At 43.2% G+C, this 17,925-nt stretch overlaps 1 protein-coding gene across 2 annotated transcripts in view; it reads right to left on the reverse strand.

Annotated features, from left to right (window-relative positions):
* Positions 1–928: 928 nt before the first annotated feature.
* The window catches only part of LOC143319885 (ras and Rab interactor 2-like), a 32,110-nt gene continuing 15,113 nt past the window's right edge, over positions 929–17,925 (reverse strand). Inside the window, exons 3-13 of one of the 2 annotated variants that reach the window (XM_076729136.1) lie at positions 17,669–17,763; positions 17,219–17,417; positions 17,014–17,128; positions 14,482–14,554; positions 13,601–13,692; positions 9,040–10,458; positions 5,638–5,720; positions 5,140–5,365; positions 4,824–4,955; positions 2,707–2,870; positions 929–2,337 (exon numbers count right to left, since the gene is read on the reverse strand). In XM_076729136.1, the coding sequence (XP_076585251.1) occupies positions 2,011–2,337; positions 2,707–2,870; positions 4,824–4,955; positions 5,140–5,365; positions 5,638–5,720; positions 9,040–10,458; positions 13,601–13,692; positions 14,482–14,554; positions 17,014–17,128; positions 17,219–17,417; positions 17,669–17,763 (2,925 nt within the window). In that variant the 3' untranslated portion in view covers positions 929–2,010. Of the gene's footprint in view, positions 2,338–2,666; positions 2,871–4,823; positions 4,956–5,139; positions 5,366–5,637; positions 5,721–9,039; positions 10,459–13,600; positions 13,693–14,481; positions 14,555–17,013; positions 17,129–17,218; positions 17,418–17,668; positions 17,764–17,925 lie in introns of both variants that reach the window. The other variant, XM_076729137.1, reaches the window with a different exon arrangement.

Consider the following 17,925-nt stretch of genomic DNA (forward strand, 5'->3'; position numbering starts at 1 on the left):
CATGCATGGGAAACACCTTTTACAGTATATGAACTCCTATTGAGAACACTTAATTTTAGAACGTTATGCCATGTTACATATCTTTTCCCCACTTTTTCTCACTCTTATTATTGGCTTTCTTATCCAACACAGCAACTGACCACATTCTTAAAGCTGTCCTGAAATTGATGTACAACGAATTGAAGGTCAACCAGATGTAGTCCACCTGAGCCGATTTATCCTCAGGTTTTAACCCCAGGCTGACTTTTTATCATGTAGTTCAAAGTGATCATTTGGAACTGTCATATAGATACTCACCATGTTTTCATCATCGCTTAGTCACTTTAAGCTACAGGATCCTTTAGTGTATTGTTCAGGTAGTTAGACAGTACACGCTCAGTAGTGCTTCATTTGATCACCTGCCTTGATCTTTATTTGATGCCTGACCACCAGCATCATCTTACGCACTCACTGACCAGAACAAGACCGATAGATACCACACAGTCCTTCTTTGTTCTAGTTTTACAGATCTTTTGTTTCACTCCCGACCACAAGTGAACCCTATTTCAAGTCTTAGCAGCTAGGTCATTTGTCTAACTTTAGAGAAGCCATAGCTGTGGCCTTTGGCTAAAGCTTTTCAAATCAAAGTTAGAGTAAAAGAGGCTGGAGTAACAGAGAACTGGGGAGAGTCAGGGTTCAGCATTAGGGTGTGTTAAAAGTGTGAGAATATTATTTTGCAGTACCAGGAAGCTATTCACTCCCCCTGCAGCAGGTTCTGAAAGTTTTGTATATGTATTCAGTTTGTGTATTGAAATATGTGACTCGTGGTGCATTTTATAGGATGCTGTATGTGGATCACATCTTAGAAATTCAGTAAAATTCTCCATTGCTCCTTTGCAGTCAGCGTACTATAAAGCCACAAAGAAATCTGATATCATGACCAAGAATTGACACGTCTCCAAAATAATTTTATGTTGGAGTCAGCAAATAGCCTCGTTTTATAGAATTTTATATAGTTCCACAGTAGAAACAGTGTTGTTTTAAAATCGACTTTTGAGAAATAACTGGCATAAATCCAAGTCCACTATTGAATCCAGTACAGAAATTAATTAGAAATTAAAATCAGAATACAAATCTTTGTCACTTTAGCCATGAAAAAGGAAACATTTGAATATAAAAATATTTCTACAAAGACATACAAGCTACAATTGTCCCGCAATTGCAGTAAATAAACATAAGAGAAAAAAAAATCATAACTCTTAACAATAGTTCATTTTACTTATTAAATCAATGTCTTAGCATGAAGTTTTCATCTGGGTTATTTTGATGAAAGCTGACTAATCACTGGATGTCTTATTCTTTAATGGATCCCCATTAGCTTCCACAGGGTGGTCACTAGTCTTCCTGGGGTCCTCACTGAAAGCTTTCAGTAGCATACAGTGTGTTCAATTCCTTTTGAAGGCACCTGGGATAACAGCAGTTAAGGCAAATGTTAGTTACATAGAATGCAGTATTAAACTGAATGACCTCTGCTTTAAGGATGGTATACATGTCCAACAATCTGAAGAACTTTCACCTCCAATAATTCATACTAAAAGTCCTGCTTACCAGCCTCAATACACGATCTAATTATTTCTTCTCAGCAGGGCTGAATGGACTCTTGAACGAATCCTAAGTTTGTTGCTGGTTTTGGTCCAAAACCAGCAACAAACTTAGCATTCGTTGCCTTTTTGACTAATATCTGAACCACAGTTTTGAGGTGTTTGAGAGAAACACCAGCACTTTACAGAGTCCATTCTACCCTGTGATAGTTCCCCATGACAATAAATCACCTAAACATTCTGCATGGCATCATATTGATCAAAGACTTCTTCTCTCTGCATCGATATGCCAATAAACAGCTTTGATTCTGTTTCCATTCAGACATTCTCAAATCTATCTACAAAACAAACATCTACGTACAAGCACCACAACAATACCACAAAACGCAACTACAGTTTAGGATCAAGTGCGGCAAGCTGTTATATTCTACTATTCAACTTGAAGGCAGTTTCCATTGTGCATGATGGCAGGGATGCAGAGGTTAAGGTTAGGCACCCTCCTGTAGAGAAAGTGGAAGATCTGTGTCTGAGGCCGGCTGTGGAGCTCGGCTTTGATTCGTTGAGGGTGTGTGTCCGGGGCGAGCTGCTGGCTGGTGTCCTCAGTGACCAGAAACAGTGCGTAGTTCTCAGGGTCAGGAATCTTGAATTTGTAAGCACAGAGTGAGCAGACCTCCTCTGTGGTTGTGTAAGGGTGGACGAGCAGGGTTTTGGCGGTGCAGCCCGTGTCCACTTCCTGCAGAGCCACACGGAGATAATTCTGCAGAGAGGAACAAAAAGACGTGTGTTGACCTTTGGCAGTACAGACAGAAATAGGTATTACTGATAAGTCAAGCAGACAGGCGGAAAAAACACATGCTGCGATAGCCATAGAAAGACATCACATGCAGTTGTTAAATGTGCCACTAGAGGGAACTTTGTACCAGAATATGAAACCACAGATCCAGATCCATATGCTGTGATGTTAGTACAAACTGCACATATATTCCCTTCCACTGATGAGGGCCACAACACAGCACCTTTCATGCACCTTTCCAATACTGTGTGCAAAGTTTGGAGGTATTTGGAATTGGTACAACTTAGACTCACTGCCTGGGTGTTCAAGGTGGGTTCAGGTCAGGCGTGATACCTGAAAGTCGTCCACAGACGGCACTGAACGCTGGGCAGTGCGTCGGCGGTGCCACTGGTGCAGAGTGTTCCTGGCTTCAGAGCTCAGCACCCGGGCTGCCTGTTCCTCCTGGAAGTTCTTGATGAGGGCCATGGCTCCGTAGGCACTGGTCAGGTAGTAGCCCCCTGGGGGGTAGAAGTAGAGAAAGATGTGTGAGGATGGGTGGAGAACGAGAATCAACACCGAACTGACAGTGAAACACATCACGGCTGGTTATCTAGAAATGAAACTAGATGACATTGCATAGACTCATGTCAAAAGTGTAAAACAGTTCCTCAATTGTAATGGAAATTAATCAGAGGAAGGAGTGGGCATTTTCAAAGTGTACACACATTTGAGCAATTCTACAACGAGCTTCTGAGCCAGACAGGTCGACGCTGGTAAGACCATATTTCACTCTGGGAGGGTTCAGCCTCTTTTTCCCTCTGAACCAGTTCCAGTCCATTCAAATCAAGCACTGACTGGAATTTCCTACTAATGTCCTCAGGACTTTCCTTCCTATGCATACATTTCTCAAGCACTCTGGCTGCAGTGATTAAGAACATTCCAAAGAGCTTTAGGCTGAATTCTGACGAAGGTGATGTGATGCGGCTACTTAAGTCACAAAGTACTTTGTGTATAAGTACTCAGTAAATTCTCCAAAGAAATGAAAGGGACTGTAAACTTCTCCACCTTAATCAGAGCTCAAATATGCATAAAATGTACAAAGTTCAACTTTCTGGCTTAAACTTTCTTTTCAAAAATTAAACAGGGGCAGCACAAAGCAACAACACTGACATACTATCATTTTATAAAGTTGATATAGCAAACATGTTAGCAAACAGCGGCTTATTTACACATCACACAGACATGGAGCAACATTCATTTGAGTCGTGTTGGGGGCCACTTCTTGATTGTAGGTCCAACATTCACCCTCTTTGCTCTGTTTTGGTCTCCTCCAACTCCTGTGGGATATACCTGGCTCTTTAGCCACTAAACGCACCACTATATTCACCAATTAGCACCTGACTAGCTGCTGTCTGGCTTTTGTTGGTGCGTATCTATTAGAGCCACTTTAAGAAGCAACAGGAGGTATATGGTGAATGGTGCCTCCATATACCTTACTTTATTTAGCTACAGCAAACAATTACTGCTCAGTAAAAAGGGAAGGGGTGCAGACTTCTAGTACATGCCCCCCCCCCCCCCTCCCCCCTCACCACCACTGATCTCTAATGATATGAATAATTTCCAACTATTCAACTGGAGCGGTGCCTTCCGTTCATAAACTGTTAAGTGCTTCCTCCTGGACAGACCTTCCGTCGACCATGTTACACAAAAGAGCAAACGCACATTAACCTCACGCCATACTGCAATGTGCCTGGCCTCATGAGGGAAATATCCAACATTATGTAAGTTGAAGTGGAGGTAAATCGAAACTGCTCAGCAGCCTCTGCCACATAGCTTCTCCACAGGCTAAAAGGACAGTTTGTGGGTTTTCCATTTGTGCTTAGTAGGGCTGAAACTTACTGTAAGCTTTTTAAGAAACAGTTCAACATTTTGGGAAATGCTCTTATTCACAGTCTTCCTGAGAGTGAGTAGAGAAGATTAACGTCAATCTCATTTCTGTGTGTAAAGTGTGAAGCTAGTATGTGGTTAGCCTAGCCTAGCATGGAGACCAGAAACAGATAGCCTGGCTCTGTGTTTAATGGGTGAAGAACAGAAATGTAAAAGCTTGTGGTTTTAGGCAGAGCGACATTCTCAACACTACTTCTGCACTCTATGTTGCACTGTTAAATAATAGTTACAGCAGGTATCTCACCGTAAAATCACACATTGTTCTAATCACATTGCTTTTTAATGTACAGGTTGTTGATTTATTCTTGAACTTTATCGAGAGGCTAGCTGTTCGCCCCCTGCTTTCAGTCTAGGCTAAGCTTAAGACACCCAGACTCCAGCTCCATGGAGCTGGACAGGAGACGTGTAAGGGCCAAATTATGTGACACTGTCTTCATGGTATACTGCTTTTTTTATTTATTTATTTTTTTTAACTATGTTACATACCAAGAAAAGTCCTGGCTCACTGACATGGGGTGACCTACCCTCTCCTTGTAGCAGAGACGGGTCCAGCAGCTCCATCATATACTGGATCTCTGTGTCCAGCTGAGGCATGTCACACTGAGCCACGACATAAGTTAGCATGGGCAGGAAGTCATCGGCACCGTACATCCTTCCTGGAAGGAAGCAGACAGAGAGCAGAGGGGCCGGTAGGTGTGGTGGTCACACGGGTCAGACAGAGAGAGCAAAGACGGGACTGTGTGGAAAACAGCTCACCTCCAACTTAAGCTACCACACTTGTAAAATGAGTTTTAATCACAGGTGTTCTGTTATATGTATCTATCTAACACTTGTCCATACCTGAGTTATCCTGCATGATGGTGTAAATGAGTTTACACACACGCAGCAGCACTGACACCTTTTTCTCAGGGGAGTACATCTTTCTCATGTTTAGGAACTTGTGGCAGATCTTCTCAATAGCCACAGGGTCAGGAGGCACAGCTCCATCCACTCCAAGCTCCTGGGGATTCTTGGCCTTCGCCAGGGCCATGTTCTCCCTCAGCTGCTGCCAAGCTCCGCTGCTCACCTGTAACCACAACAGACCGAGTTTAAGGTGAGGTTTATTTACCCAGTCGACCAGGTCAGAGCCTGAGGAGATCATTAATACTGTGTCTTTATCTTTAATGACTGTAATCTCCTCTTTTAGGGATGTGATTTGTTTTTTTTGTTTGATTATTCATAGGGAGTCTGTTTATCTTCCAAAAATTATGATTGGAAATAGTGTAAGTCAGGTTTCTTCCATTGTGCACAATGTCTCATGAGTTTTGAATAAAGCAATCCTTTATTCTGCTCTCTTACCTGGAAGTCATGTAAAGCTGCCTCGATCACACTCTTCAGAGGCTTTAGGACACACTTGTGCATGGCCTTCTCTAGCACCTGGTCTATAGAAGATGACAGCAACACACAGACAAGCATTGACGCACACACGCACACACAGACAGACCACAGGTAAATTAGACATTTTTGACTGTTAACGTACACTGATCACTGATAGATGAAGAAATCCTGAATTCAAGCCAATAAATGGGTCACTCATTAGACATTGTGTAAGACCAATGACAGACAGTGACACATCACACTGAAAGCGTTCTGTCAGCTACAAGTGTTACAAGAATAAACTCTACAATTCCACTCTACAATTACTGTAATAAAGGAGGTGAAACACCACCTGGAAAACATGGTGTTTGATCATCTACACAATTTATCACATGAGAAATTACATTCAATATGTCTTACACAGTCCGCTGACAGCATAACCCAAACCACAACATTACAACATTCTGTCAGATTTTTCTTACTGTCAACAAATCCCACGAAATCACCAAAACCAACAACGTGTTACAGCAACTATTAATATTTTCTGACTTCCTCAAGACCTTTCCTACCTGTTAAAGACATAATTCTTTGAAACAGGGTCACATATACAATAGTTCCATTTCATTCAAGAAGATGACTATTACCTCAAACAGCAGCAAACCATTCTGCCAAAGGTCGCCAGCTGTGGCCTCTGATAGTTTCCTATGTGCATTTATCCTGCACTGTTTCTTAAATGGTAAAAGTAAAGTAAGAACCAAATTCATACAGCACATGTAGAACTGAATAACCTCAAAGTTTGGCACTGCAAGAACTAAAAGTCAGGTTTTACCAGACAGATTACATATTTGCTATTTGAAGAGTTAATTAGTGGCAGATTTACTGGAGTCACAGCTTGAGTATGACCTTGATGAATCTAACCTGGAAGCAGACCCAACATGGAAGTACCCTAAAAAGTTGCACTTGGACCTCTACAGTTGTTCCATCTGTAGCTCATCTGCATACATAGACTTCAAATATCTTCCTGCCCACCTCAACTATGTACAGAATGCTGCATTTACACAATTGTGTCTTATTGCTCACTGCCAGTACGGACTATTCATGCACAAGCATCTCCAGTCTCCAGGCAGTATTTATGCCTTGCTTATGCAATGAACACTGAACAAAATGCATGCTTTTCAACTTGCGTAAACAAGCAAGCATGCAGACACAAGAATCCTGCTCGTATGGAGAAATGTTTTGCCTTTATGGTGAGTCACAGGAACGCCAAAGGAGCACAGGGCGAATATGCTCCACTTAACATGACAGCACCAGCCTCCACACTGTGTCTGAGAGCCAAGCGTACAAGTCCTGTGGGTCGCTTGAGGTGAGGGCTTGGCAGTCCTTTATTCCACACTGCTAAGGCAAATAAATCTGAATCATGAACAAGGGGAGGCCTGAGGTGTTTACAGAGGCTGGATAAGTCTGTTGGATCCTCCTGTGTACACAAGGAGGGGTACAATAGGCTATTAAGGACACACAACTAGTCACACTGTAGTATGGACATGTACGCACGGACACACACGCACACAGTTTCAGACTGTGGACTTCCTGATTCCCTTCAGAAAGGCTTGTTTCCTTTGTATATTGAGCAATGTTTGTTATTGGGTTTTATCTAGACTACAGCCTGTTCAAAGGCTTCCCTCCACTGCAATAACCTGCAGGAAAGTCTGTGATAAACAGTGCATATATACACACACACACACACACACACACACACACACACACACACAACAATATACACTTCAGCAAGCACATTCACTAAAAACTTACGATAAAGTTAAACTAATGTTCATAAACGCAAACTTAAAATGTATGCAGGTTTCTGGTGTACGACCCAGAAATGAAGCCTTTCCTTTCCACTGATATCCTCCCTCTGTTTGTTCCTGTCCAGTCATGACCCAACGTTGCGTATGTGTTGACAGTCGTACACCCACGCAACATCCAGCAGTTGACCATTCCACCTCTTAACCTTGAAATGTAAGTATCATAGTCAGAACAAATGCTCAAAAAGCTCCTCAAGAATATTATTCCAAAGATATACAACTAAAAAACTTTGAGTTGTAACGTAACCACACTCAGAATTCTCACTATTTCTGTAAACACACTAAATGGGGCCGCAGACAGCGAAACTCCACTTCTCCTTCCTTAAACACATTATGTGTGACTGCAGTATGACGTCAGCAGGACTGCACACTCCTGCCCGTAGCTCTTAGTTTTGTTTTGATTTTCCTAGAAAAAAGAACAGCCGTGCCTTTGACACACCTTCTACAACATCTACACAACTATTTCACAAGTCACAGTGTCATGATAGTTTCTCTGAAACAACTCAGAATTCCAGCTCAGATGAAACTCTTACGCTTCATGCTTACTTCCACGGTCACTGTATAAAAACATGTCTTCACAGTTCCCCTCTCCAAATGGAACATTTGTGAGCGTGAGACGTTTTTTTGTGCTTGTCTGTGGTCTGTCAGCACCACCAGAATGGGTCACTTCTCTGTCGCTCAACAAGGCTTTGCTGTTGTTTGTTGTTTACAATGAACAAGGGATGTGAGATGAGTGCAAAGACATAATTACATATTCATGCAAATACTCGAGTCCAGAATAATCCAATAGGAATGAAACGTCCCTTTGATAGAGCTGCTCAAGCCTGCAAACTTTATTCTTACAGTCATCATGACGTCAGTGAGTATGAATTTCAGCACTGGCACGACAACAACACGCTTTTTTGATACCTTGCTGTTCTACAAAACCCCCTTCTCATCTTAGTAAAGAAGTCAAAGTGTTCAAATGTTAAATGCTGTCTAAAAAGAAGCAGCTGTATTGGAATAGACTACAACTACGGCGTATTTCACATATCATTTGAGGCCGTGGCACTTGACAGTCTTCGAATATAATTAAATTAAATTGCTGCCTTTCAAAATGAGCCTCAACTGCAATATGTGCTAAAGGCCATGAACAGAAGCCAAGAATAACTCACTGGGGCACAGCACACCGGCATTTCTGCAACTCAGCACCAGTAATGAGACTGATATGGAAAACCTGAACTGGTATGTCTGATTCCCAAGATAATGGTGGACCTGGTCTCTCACCGAACATTGTGAATGAATGAAGTCATTTTGAAATCCTTTTCTGAAGCAATTCTTTACTTCTCAAATTAAAAACTGGAAGGAAAACATGTAGAGAACTGAATGTTGTCAGCAATAGGAAATGACTAAAACATCAGACATGTGCCTACGCTTGCAGAGGCCGATGTGACACAAAGTCAAGACAGACAATCCCACCACGCAAGAAACTTTAACCTTCAACTTTGTGGTTTTAAAAAAGCAATCTTCTTGGTTGACTTACCGATCTGGTCCTCAGGTATGAGTGACTCTATAGGGGGGTCCAGCTCAGAGCTCTGGCGCAGGTAAGCCTTCATCTGTGTCATAAACTGCCTGATAGTCTGCAGAAAATCCATCCCTGATGTGTGACAGCCTCGGTTCTCCTGAACAAAGCTGATGTAGTCCTGGACCAGAGAGCCAAAATACGAGCTTTTGTCCCTGGACAGCTCTGCAATCCTTTTCACCGCCCGTCTCTCTGGGGTCATGAGGGAGCTGAGCATGCCGCTCACCTTGCGGAAGCGTCCCTTCAGGGCCCTGGGCAGGATAAAAGAGCCACCACTCAGGCTCACACCAACCCTTCGCCGCCGTGCTTTTAAGGACGGACGGAGGCGCATTTCTAGGTCCGTCTCCAGGCTGACACCATAGTCTTCTTCCTCGTCTTCTTCCCCATCCTCGTCATCTTCACTGCTGTCCTCCACTGGATCTTGATGATTAAGGTGTCGGGATGGGCTAGGGGCCAGGCCCAGGGAGAATCCCGGAGACTGTGAATATTCCAGTGAGTCGGAGGAAGAAGTAGACATGCTCATGTCACTGAGTCGCTGGCATCCCCTCTCATTAGGGCTGGATGGACTCCCAGCGTTATTCTCCAGTAGTACATCAGCAGGGACAGCAGGTGGAGGCTGGCAGGGTGGAAGCTTGGCACGGGACAGAGCCTTAGCGATGGTGTCATCATCCAGGGCGATGTGGCAGCGGTGAGCTTCCAGATCAGGCTTCTTAGGTCTTGGAGGTGGTGCGCTGGAAGGCACAGGGATTGGTGAGCTGGCAGTTTTGGACGGGCTGCTGTTCTTGGCACCCATTGGTGGTCGGGCAGGTGCCGGGCGCCTAGTAGAGGACTGTTGCTGCTTTGGAGACACAGCCACAGCCTCTGGCATGCTCTTGGGTCTCGTGGTAGCTGCTGGAGGTCCAGGTGGAGGTGGGGCAGGGCGCCGGCGTGGCATTGAGCGTGGGGGAGGGGGGCGAGGAGGAGGGGGCCGTGATTTGCCGTTCAGTTTGATCTTGTCCACGTGTTGCTCGCTACCTTGACTGCTGTTTAATGGCTTCCCGGATGTTTTCCCCGCATTCTCTAGGTTGTTATCAGACCTGACAGCACGTGAAGGTGTATCGTCCTCACAGCGGTGGTGGTGATGATGAGTCTGGAGAAACAGGGGGTTAACGAAGCACAGAGGACCGCTGGAATGTCTTCTCTCCAGATGAAAGGAAGGTGGAGGAGCGTGGGACCGTAGGGTCGGGGGTGCACTGTCACAGTGAGCCCCGGCGTATCTCTGCTGTGACCCCTCAACTTCCCTGTTCCTGTTAGTTCGCTGGGGGCTGAGGGTACGGCTCAGGGGACGACGGGGACATGGAGAGGTGCGACGCTGACCACACAGGGCAGAGTCCCAGAAGCCTGTAATACACAGACAAAGACACACTCAGGGGCAAACATTAACTAACACTAAGCCGAACACACACTTCTCCTTTGGACAATTCAAGGTTACCAGAAAGGCAATATCCTCAGACCCCAACTGGTATCAGAGTCTTCAAACTAAAAGATCAATTAAAGACGTAAAAAAAACAAAGACAGCATTCTCAGCTATTTCTCACCAACAGTTCAGATGTTTCCTCAAAGTTTTCTCTTAGCATGTCATTCTGTTCTCTTGTGTTTTCAGCCTTGCTGGTGGGAGAAGGGCGCTGAGCTCTACCCTGTGTCTCTTTGCTCTGAATCACTGCTCATTGCCGACACAACAAGAGGCAGAAAGAGGGAGTCGCCCATGCTAATCACAGAGTGGGAGGGCACTAAACACGCCACACAGCAAACAGTTCCAGTTCCTCCACTCCCTCTTCCTGCTCTGTGCGCCTCTCGTACTTTTAGTGCAGTATTTCCCTGTAGCTCCCCCTGATTTAGGACCTGTTAAAAGTTGTCTGACTGCATTTATATGATTTTCCTCTCTTCTATTCTCTATATTGACAGAGCAAGTGTGGAGAACGTGCTCCCACTCTGATGTTCCTGTGTGCCTTTCCTCTGAATCACTGCATTGTTCTCAGCTGTTTGGCAAGACAGTTCTCTTGCTAACACACTCAGCTTAATAACCACTTGAAAGGAAAGATTCACCAGGATCTAAGTAGGATTATGGAGTTAGAACACAATGATTTAACCAAACTGAACAGAACAGGCAACAAAGCACACCACTTCAAAATGTTTATGCAGTGACTGCAACATGAGCCCACAGATGACTGTTCCTGCGGCTAAAAATGGAAACATTAACTCTTGCATTCCAGGGGCAATAAAGACGAAGGGTCCAGCTGGTAGAGCAGTTTCATCTGTCTTAGAATATCTCAGTGTCTGGAGACTGAGATTTGGTGTTGTTCTTATTGGTCCATGTGAGCAATGACCACCTGACACTGTGGAGTCTAGCTGCAGAGCAAGACTGCAGCCCACTCCAAACAGCTAACTACTAACCAACCTCAAAAAAGGATACGCTGATGGGAGGATGAGTGCTGTTCCCTTTCATTCACGTTACTATTTATCTGTGATATTCGATAGAAAAAGAACACACTATAAATTCTCAGATAAAAGCTGATTCGTTCAGATAAAGGCTGAGTCTCAAATAATAAATTTACTGAAAAAAACAGTTGAACATGTCAATAAAAATGATTAAACTGGCCTTTCTAGCATAGCAGCACTCTCCATGGCCTCTGGGAAGGCAAATCATTTGCAAAGTCACTGCAATATTCAAATGTCTCTGAAGCTGTTTGTAACATGTGTTTACGTTTCACATGCGTGTGCCCAGATTCCACAACACAGAACGCCGTCTGCCATTTGTCTTTAAATAGAAGCTTTCCAGAGGAGAAGGGGAGTTTCCCTTAATGGCTGTACGAGTTAGCTAAGAAAAACTCAAGCTGGCTCACACTTAAAGGAATGATCAAACTCTCTCCTTCACATTACATTTGAGAACGTCAATTGAAAAGGCCTTGCAGTGCAGGCTTACACCCACCTCCATTCACAGGAATTCATGCCAAATACAAGAGCAACAGTTCACGCTTGTAAGTACTCATGACACGTTAGCACTCACACTTGCAAGCCTTGTGTGTCTTCATACATATCTGAATGTGGTGTGATGGTATGTGTGTGTTTGAACAGCACACGGCCTACTGTAGCTTTCCACTCGCCACTCCCTTCTCACCCACACTGAGCACTGAGCTATGTCACAGGCTTCTACTGTAGGGAAGCTGACTCATTGCAGTTTCACAGCAGCTGAGCCTAGAATAACTTGACAGAGATGAAGTGGCTAAACCTTCTGCGAGACAAGACCTGAATGGTCAGCACGGACTGACGAAGAAAAATAACTTTAACCTGTGCACTTCGATACTGGCTGTTTTGTCTCCATTTGCTTGCTTATTTGACTGCTTGCATGTTATAGCAGGTGTAGTGCTCACCAGCACCACTAGGTTTGGAGAGAATGTGGTATTATCAAGTACAATACTGCTGTTTTAGCTTTTTAGCTGTACTTACACCACATTATTACATCCTTCCTGAGCAGCCATTTGTTTCAGTTCATGCAGGTACAGCATGGAAACCAACTTATGTTGAACATTTGGTATGCTTTGTCACACACTGTCATATTTGCTTAATGTCAGAGTTCTGTCATTGTTGTGCAGTGACATCATTACAAAGATTCTGACCAGAGATGGTTTTCCCCTCATGTTGAATGTCACTCTGACATTTGCAAGCTGGAGTCCACTGTTAGAAACATCAAACTCTTGAACTACAGAATGTTGTGGCAGAATCAAACCCAGACAACAAATAAGCAAACATGGACCTCATGAGAGAGATTGCTTCCTTTAATTACAAGTGCCGATTGACCATCAACTGTCCAATTTGTTTTTCTCTGAACACACCATCAAATTTCCCCAAAACAGTCCCTGCTTGCAGTTCTATCAGCAGAGGCTGGTAATGTTTTAGAAATACGACAACATATTGTCAAGTATATTATTACATTTCTTTCTGAGAGTTAAAATGAGAATATTAATATCACTCTTATTTTTCTCTGTTAATGTTTCTGCTATGGAGCTGCAAACAGCCTAAAACCAAAAACTAAGTAAATGAGACACATGTTAATTAATGAGCTTTAAAGGAGCATGTTTAAAGCATTCAAAAGTAGGCTAACTGTTTCCCCCTGCCTCTAGTCCTAATGCTAAGCTAGGCTAATCGCTAGCTTTTCACTTAAAACACAGTCATAAGCGGTATCAAGCTTCTCATCTGACGATCTTCTCCAAAAAATGATGAACCAGTCCTTAAAGTTTGACAAATGAAGGCACTCAAAGCAATGATTACCCTTGTCAAACAAATTCCAAGTCTTTAGTTGTTTTTACTAGTGTGAAATGAATGAAAACTAATGACAAAAAAAGACCTAAAATCTCTAGAATGTTCTGACAAATACTTAACAGTATAATCGATTTGTAGTTAAACTTGCAAAACCAGCAGCGTGGTCGTTTGAGCTGTGTGTTCATACAGATTTTCAAACCAGTGAAGAAATAAAAGAGGCTACCTGCTCCAAGCTGAGCCACCTCCTCCAGTTCTTTCTGAGTCTTAGCAGATGCGATGGCTTCTGGGAGTTTGAGTGTGAAAGGCAGCACATCCCTAAAGAAAGATGAAAAGGCAACAAATGTGACAGAAAATAAATACAAGAAAAACATGAAGCAACGGAGGACCTGCAGTAATCACATGAAACTGCCTGGGAGAGGTGTGATACTTTAACTGCTGTTACCTGTGTACCTTTAACGTACTTGTGTCAACTACAACTTAGCGAAACGGCCTCATTAATACTGTTCAATATTCAGTACTTTAAGGTCAGGGTTATAATACACATTGTCCTCATTTGACAGTGATATTCCTGAACAAAAGTGATGATGCCATATGTTTGGTTGGCAAAGCAAAGCCTGAACACAGGCATACAGAGAAGTGAAAATACTTTGAACCAGCATCATCATAAACATGCTGACACACCCTTTGTCCTCATGACAAAGCCAAGCAGATACACATTTAGAGATATGCAATAAATACATGTTGGGATTTAGAGAGTAAGTTAACATCAGCTCAAAAAAATGTGCATTTGTAAAATCTAGGAGGCCTGTTTGATGAGCAGTCATCTCTCTAGTTGTCCAGTCTTGTACTGCTTGCAGCACAATTTCCCTCTATTTCCTGTGTCTGTTGTTTTAACTCCTACGTCTGTCTGTGTCTCCAGAGCTGGCACAAGCTAAAACAAGAAGTGAGAGCCTTGGGCACTGAGAGCTGACTGCTTACTCAACAAACATTATTTTCATCCATGGAGTTTCCATCCTCGAAATACCCTGTCATCGCAGAGCACAACACGGAGAGGCTGGGGATGTGATGGATGGATAGACAGAAAAATAAGTGTTAGTTGTTTACCTGCTAATACAGTAGAAAGCAACCAGGCGAAACAGATCTGCAAAGCTGATCCCAGATCCCTCAAGAGAAAAGGCTGCAAACAAATGAAATATTTACAGAGTGAATGACAATCAAGATGTAGTTGCATACAGTTCATTTGAATTTGGAACCTTTGCTCTGGTCATTCCACACATCATTGTTCTGTCCTTCCCTGTAGTTTATATATGTGTATCTATCTATCTGTCTATATGTACGTGTGTGTGTGTGTGTGTGTGTGTGTGTGTGTGTGTGTATATGTATATGTATATTTCTGTTGTCTGCTTTTGCCTGTCTGCCATCTGATCATATAAATATATGAAATATATGTATTCACAATATATACTTATAATTTTCATTTCATTAGAGACAGCTACTGGGGGTAGCTGTGGCACTGCTAAAAGTGAAGCAGGTTGCCACCACTGGAGGTTGCATCTGGGAAAGGCTGGGGCTGGGACCATATCACAGCTGAGCCTCAGTGGGCCTGACCACCTTTGTTTTGGTTTTTAGCCATGTTAGCAGCGTAGCTCTAGGGATGGCAGCGTGGGCTGACTGGTCTATCACTCTCGTCAAGACTAAAAATACTAATAGAATATTAATGCAAATACTAGATGGACTGCTGCGACATCTTTTACAGACACTCATGGGCTTCGGAGGATTAATCCAAAGTGCCTCTTTTTGCATATCAGCAGGTCTCAATGAATATTGGATAGACTGCAATGAAATCTGGTACAACATACAAGGATCCCAGAAACCCTAACCATGACTTTTTAACTGGCTCCAGCAGGTCAGAGTCTTCAATTATCCAACCCAATATGTCAGCCAACATCTGTATTGTTTGGCACAACAGATAGTCACAGTGATGTAGCCTTTTAACAATTCAGAAGTATGCCACTGAATGGATTGTCATGAAATCTGGTACAGACACTAGGACCATGGTTCAAACCTCTCTTCAGCCAACACGCTGCTTGTTTCATCAAGGTCTTCCTACAATTGCTCTTTACTGTACAGTACCAACACTGCCTAACTCTGAACCTGGCTAATCTGAGACTTTCAGACTCTCTGTTTACAACCCCGTCTTTCAGCTTTTCTGCATACAATGACCACTTACTCTTCCAAATGTAATATTTAGGACTAGTTTTAAAGAAAGAATGTGCATGTTAATGAGCACTGTGACTTAAAAAGGACTGAGGATTAAAATATTTTTTATAAAACTACTGTTTTATAAATGCAAACCGTTCATGCACAAGGGTAGCTTAATGCAGCAGTCTGTGCGGTATGAGAGGCCAACCAGAGAGCAGCTGACCCACATCTAAAGGCCAAAACAGGCCCAAGGCCCTCCCCTCCCTCCCATGTGTGCTGTCATTTCAGGAGGGAAAATCCGCAGCTGGTATGTCATCACACTTTGGCACTATCACAGCTCTGTGACAAATTCCAGCACCTCAATTTAGGACTAGTTACTGTAAGATTATAAGCACAGTTACAAATTAAATTACAATTATTGTTTCAGTTTAATAAGATCGCAGTAAATTATGAAACATTTACTTTACATTTTCAATGAAATGTAGCTGTTTTATTAACTAAAGTCACTCATACACACAGCTAGCTACAGTGTGTTCCCTGTTCCATGTCTCTCTTGAGGGATTGCAAGCAAGCACATGACCAAATGTTGTGCAAGTAACAGCTGGCTATAAAAGTTTACTGAAGGCAAAAGCGTCATCAGCAAAGCCTTCCTACTTGAAGAGAAGTCAAAGGGAACAGGGAATGTGTCACTGCAGCCACGTCACGTGCAGACCAATACTCAGTCACTGTATACCAGCAATTCAATGGAACACACAGCACCAAACTGATAGTAAGAATCTGAAACAACCCAACGTGATTTTGAGCCTCACAGTGACATGCTTACAGACACACGACAGGGCTAAGCTGATGTCCTCGGACCAAACTCTCATTTCTCATTTGTGTATGGGTTTATCCTCGTACGTGTGTCCGTGTGGAGGCGGACAGGAAATGATAACCTTCGTTCTCTGACGCACTGTGGCTGCAAAGGTGGTTGTGGTTCAACAAGACATAATCAGAAGACCGCAGGAAACTGAAAGCCCACAATTTGAGCCCTCTGGTCCATGAGCTATTACAACTGCTTCTCCTTTAACAGGAAGTCTCCTTTTCAAAAAAAGTAACTAAACGTTTACATACTGAACAATTCATAAGTATTCAACACTTCGGACAGTGTGTAGCAAATTTCAAAGACTGACAAATCTTTTAGATCATCTAAAAGTCCATTTGGAATTATTATCTGTGATTTGTCAATATCTAAATATATCTATAATTTAAATAACACATTCCTGATTTCAAAAAAGTTGGGACGCCATGAAACATCCCAACTTCTTTGTTACCGAGGTTGTATATTGATATTACTAATGTTAATATTTGACAATATCTAAACCATTTTATCCTGCTGTAGATAATCCACCCATCCAGAACTCGTGGTACAGGCAGTGAGAACACGTTACTTACTGTACTGGCTCTCTCTGACCGGAAAGTGGCTGATGGGAGTTCCTGACTGATCGTCCTTGAGACGCACAGACAGAACCTTTCTCTGCAGTGCAGCAGACTTCCTCACTAGGAACACCTGCATCACAGAATCAGCAGCCATGAAATATAATATAATATCTAAGATAATATTCCCATTAGCATTGTATTCCAGGATGGAATCGCTCACCCCTGGTGGCTGTTTGAGCAATATGTGGCTGGCCTCCTCTTCACTGACTGCCAGCAGCAGCCACACTGGGTGGGTTTGAGTCAGCCTGTCCAACACGCTCATCCTCCTCCTTAAGGAATCGTACCCAGAATCTCTTTCTTCCCCGACCCCACCACAGCCGGGGGACTGCAGGTACACACCACTCACTTCACTCTCCAGCCTGGCAGAGAGACAGACAGTGAAATGCTTTTGCCATCTGCTGGTGAAAATGAGTATCAATGTATAGCAGCATGAACAGACACTGCTGAAGGAAATCACATTTAAAAGAATGCAAAACAATGCAGAGCAAGCGGATGACAACACACGACCTGTCTCATCAAGATGACACGTGAGGTATTACCAGAGATTAAAAAACAACATTAGTCAGGTTGATAAAGACAACAGGAAAAAGGTAAGAAAAAACTGTCTCACCCTTGTAGGTCCATGGGCTCCTTGTCAACTGTTGGAGCGGTTTGGACCATCTCCTTCTTCAGCTCCCCAATCTCCAACGCAAATGTGTCGATCAGCTGGAAGAAGACACAATGAGAGGCTTTGACTGATGAGGGAACATCAGAAGAAGCAGAAGAGGAGGGGGAACAGCAGTAAACGAAACCGACAGCATTGCTCAAATATCAATTAGAAGGAAGAAAGTGAGACTAGAGGACTGGACGGAGGGGCTGCACTGGTCA

Source organism: Chaetodon auriga, chromosome 4 (genome assembly GCF_051107435.1).
Source record: "Chaetodon auriga isolate fChaAug3 chromosome 4, fChaAug3.hap1, whole genome shotgun sequence".
Taxonomy (NCBI): domain Eukaryota; kingdom Metazoa; phylum Chordata; class Actinopteri; order Chaetodontiformes; family Chaetodontidae; genus Chaetodon; species Chaetodon auriga.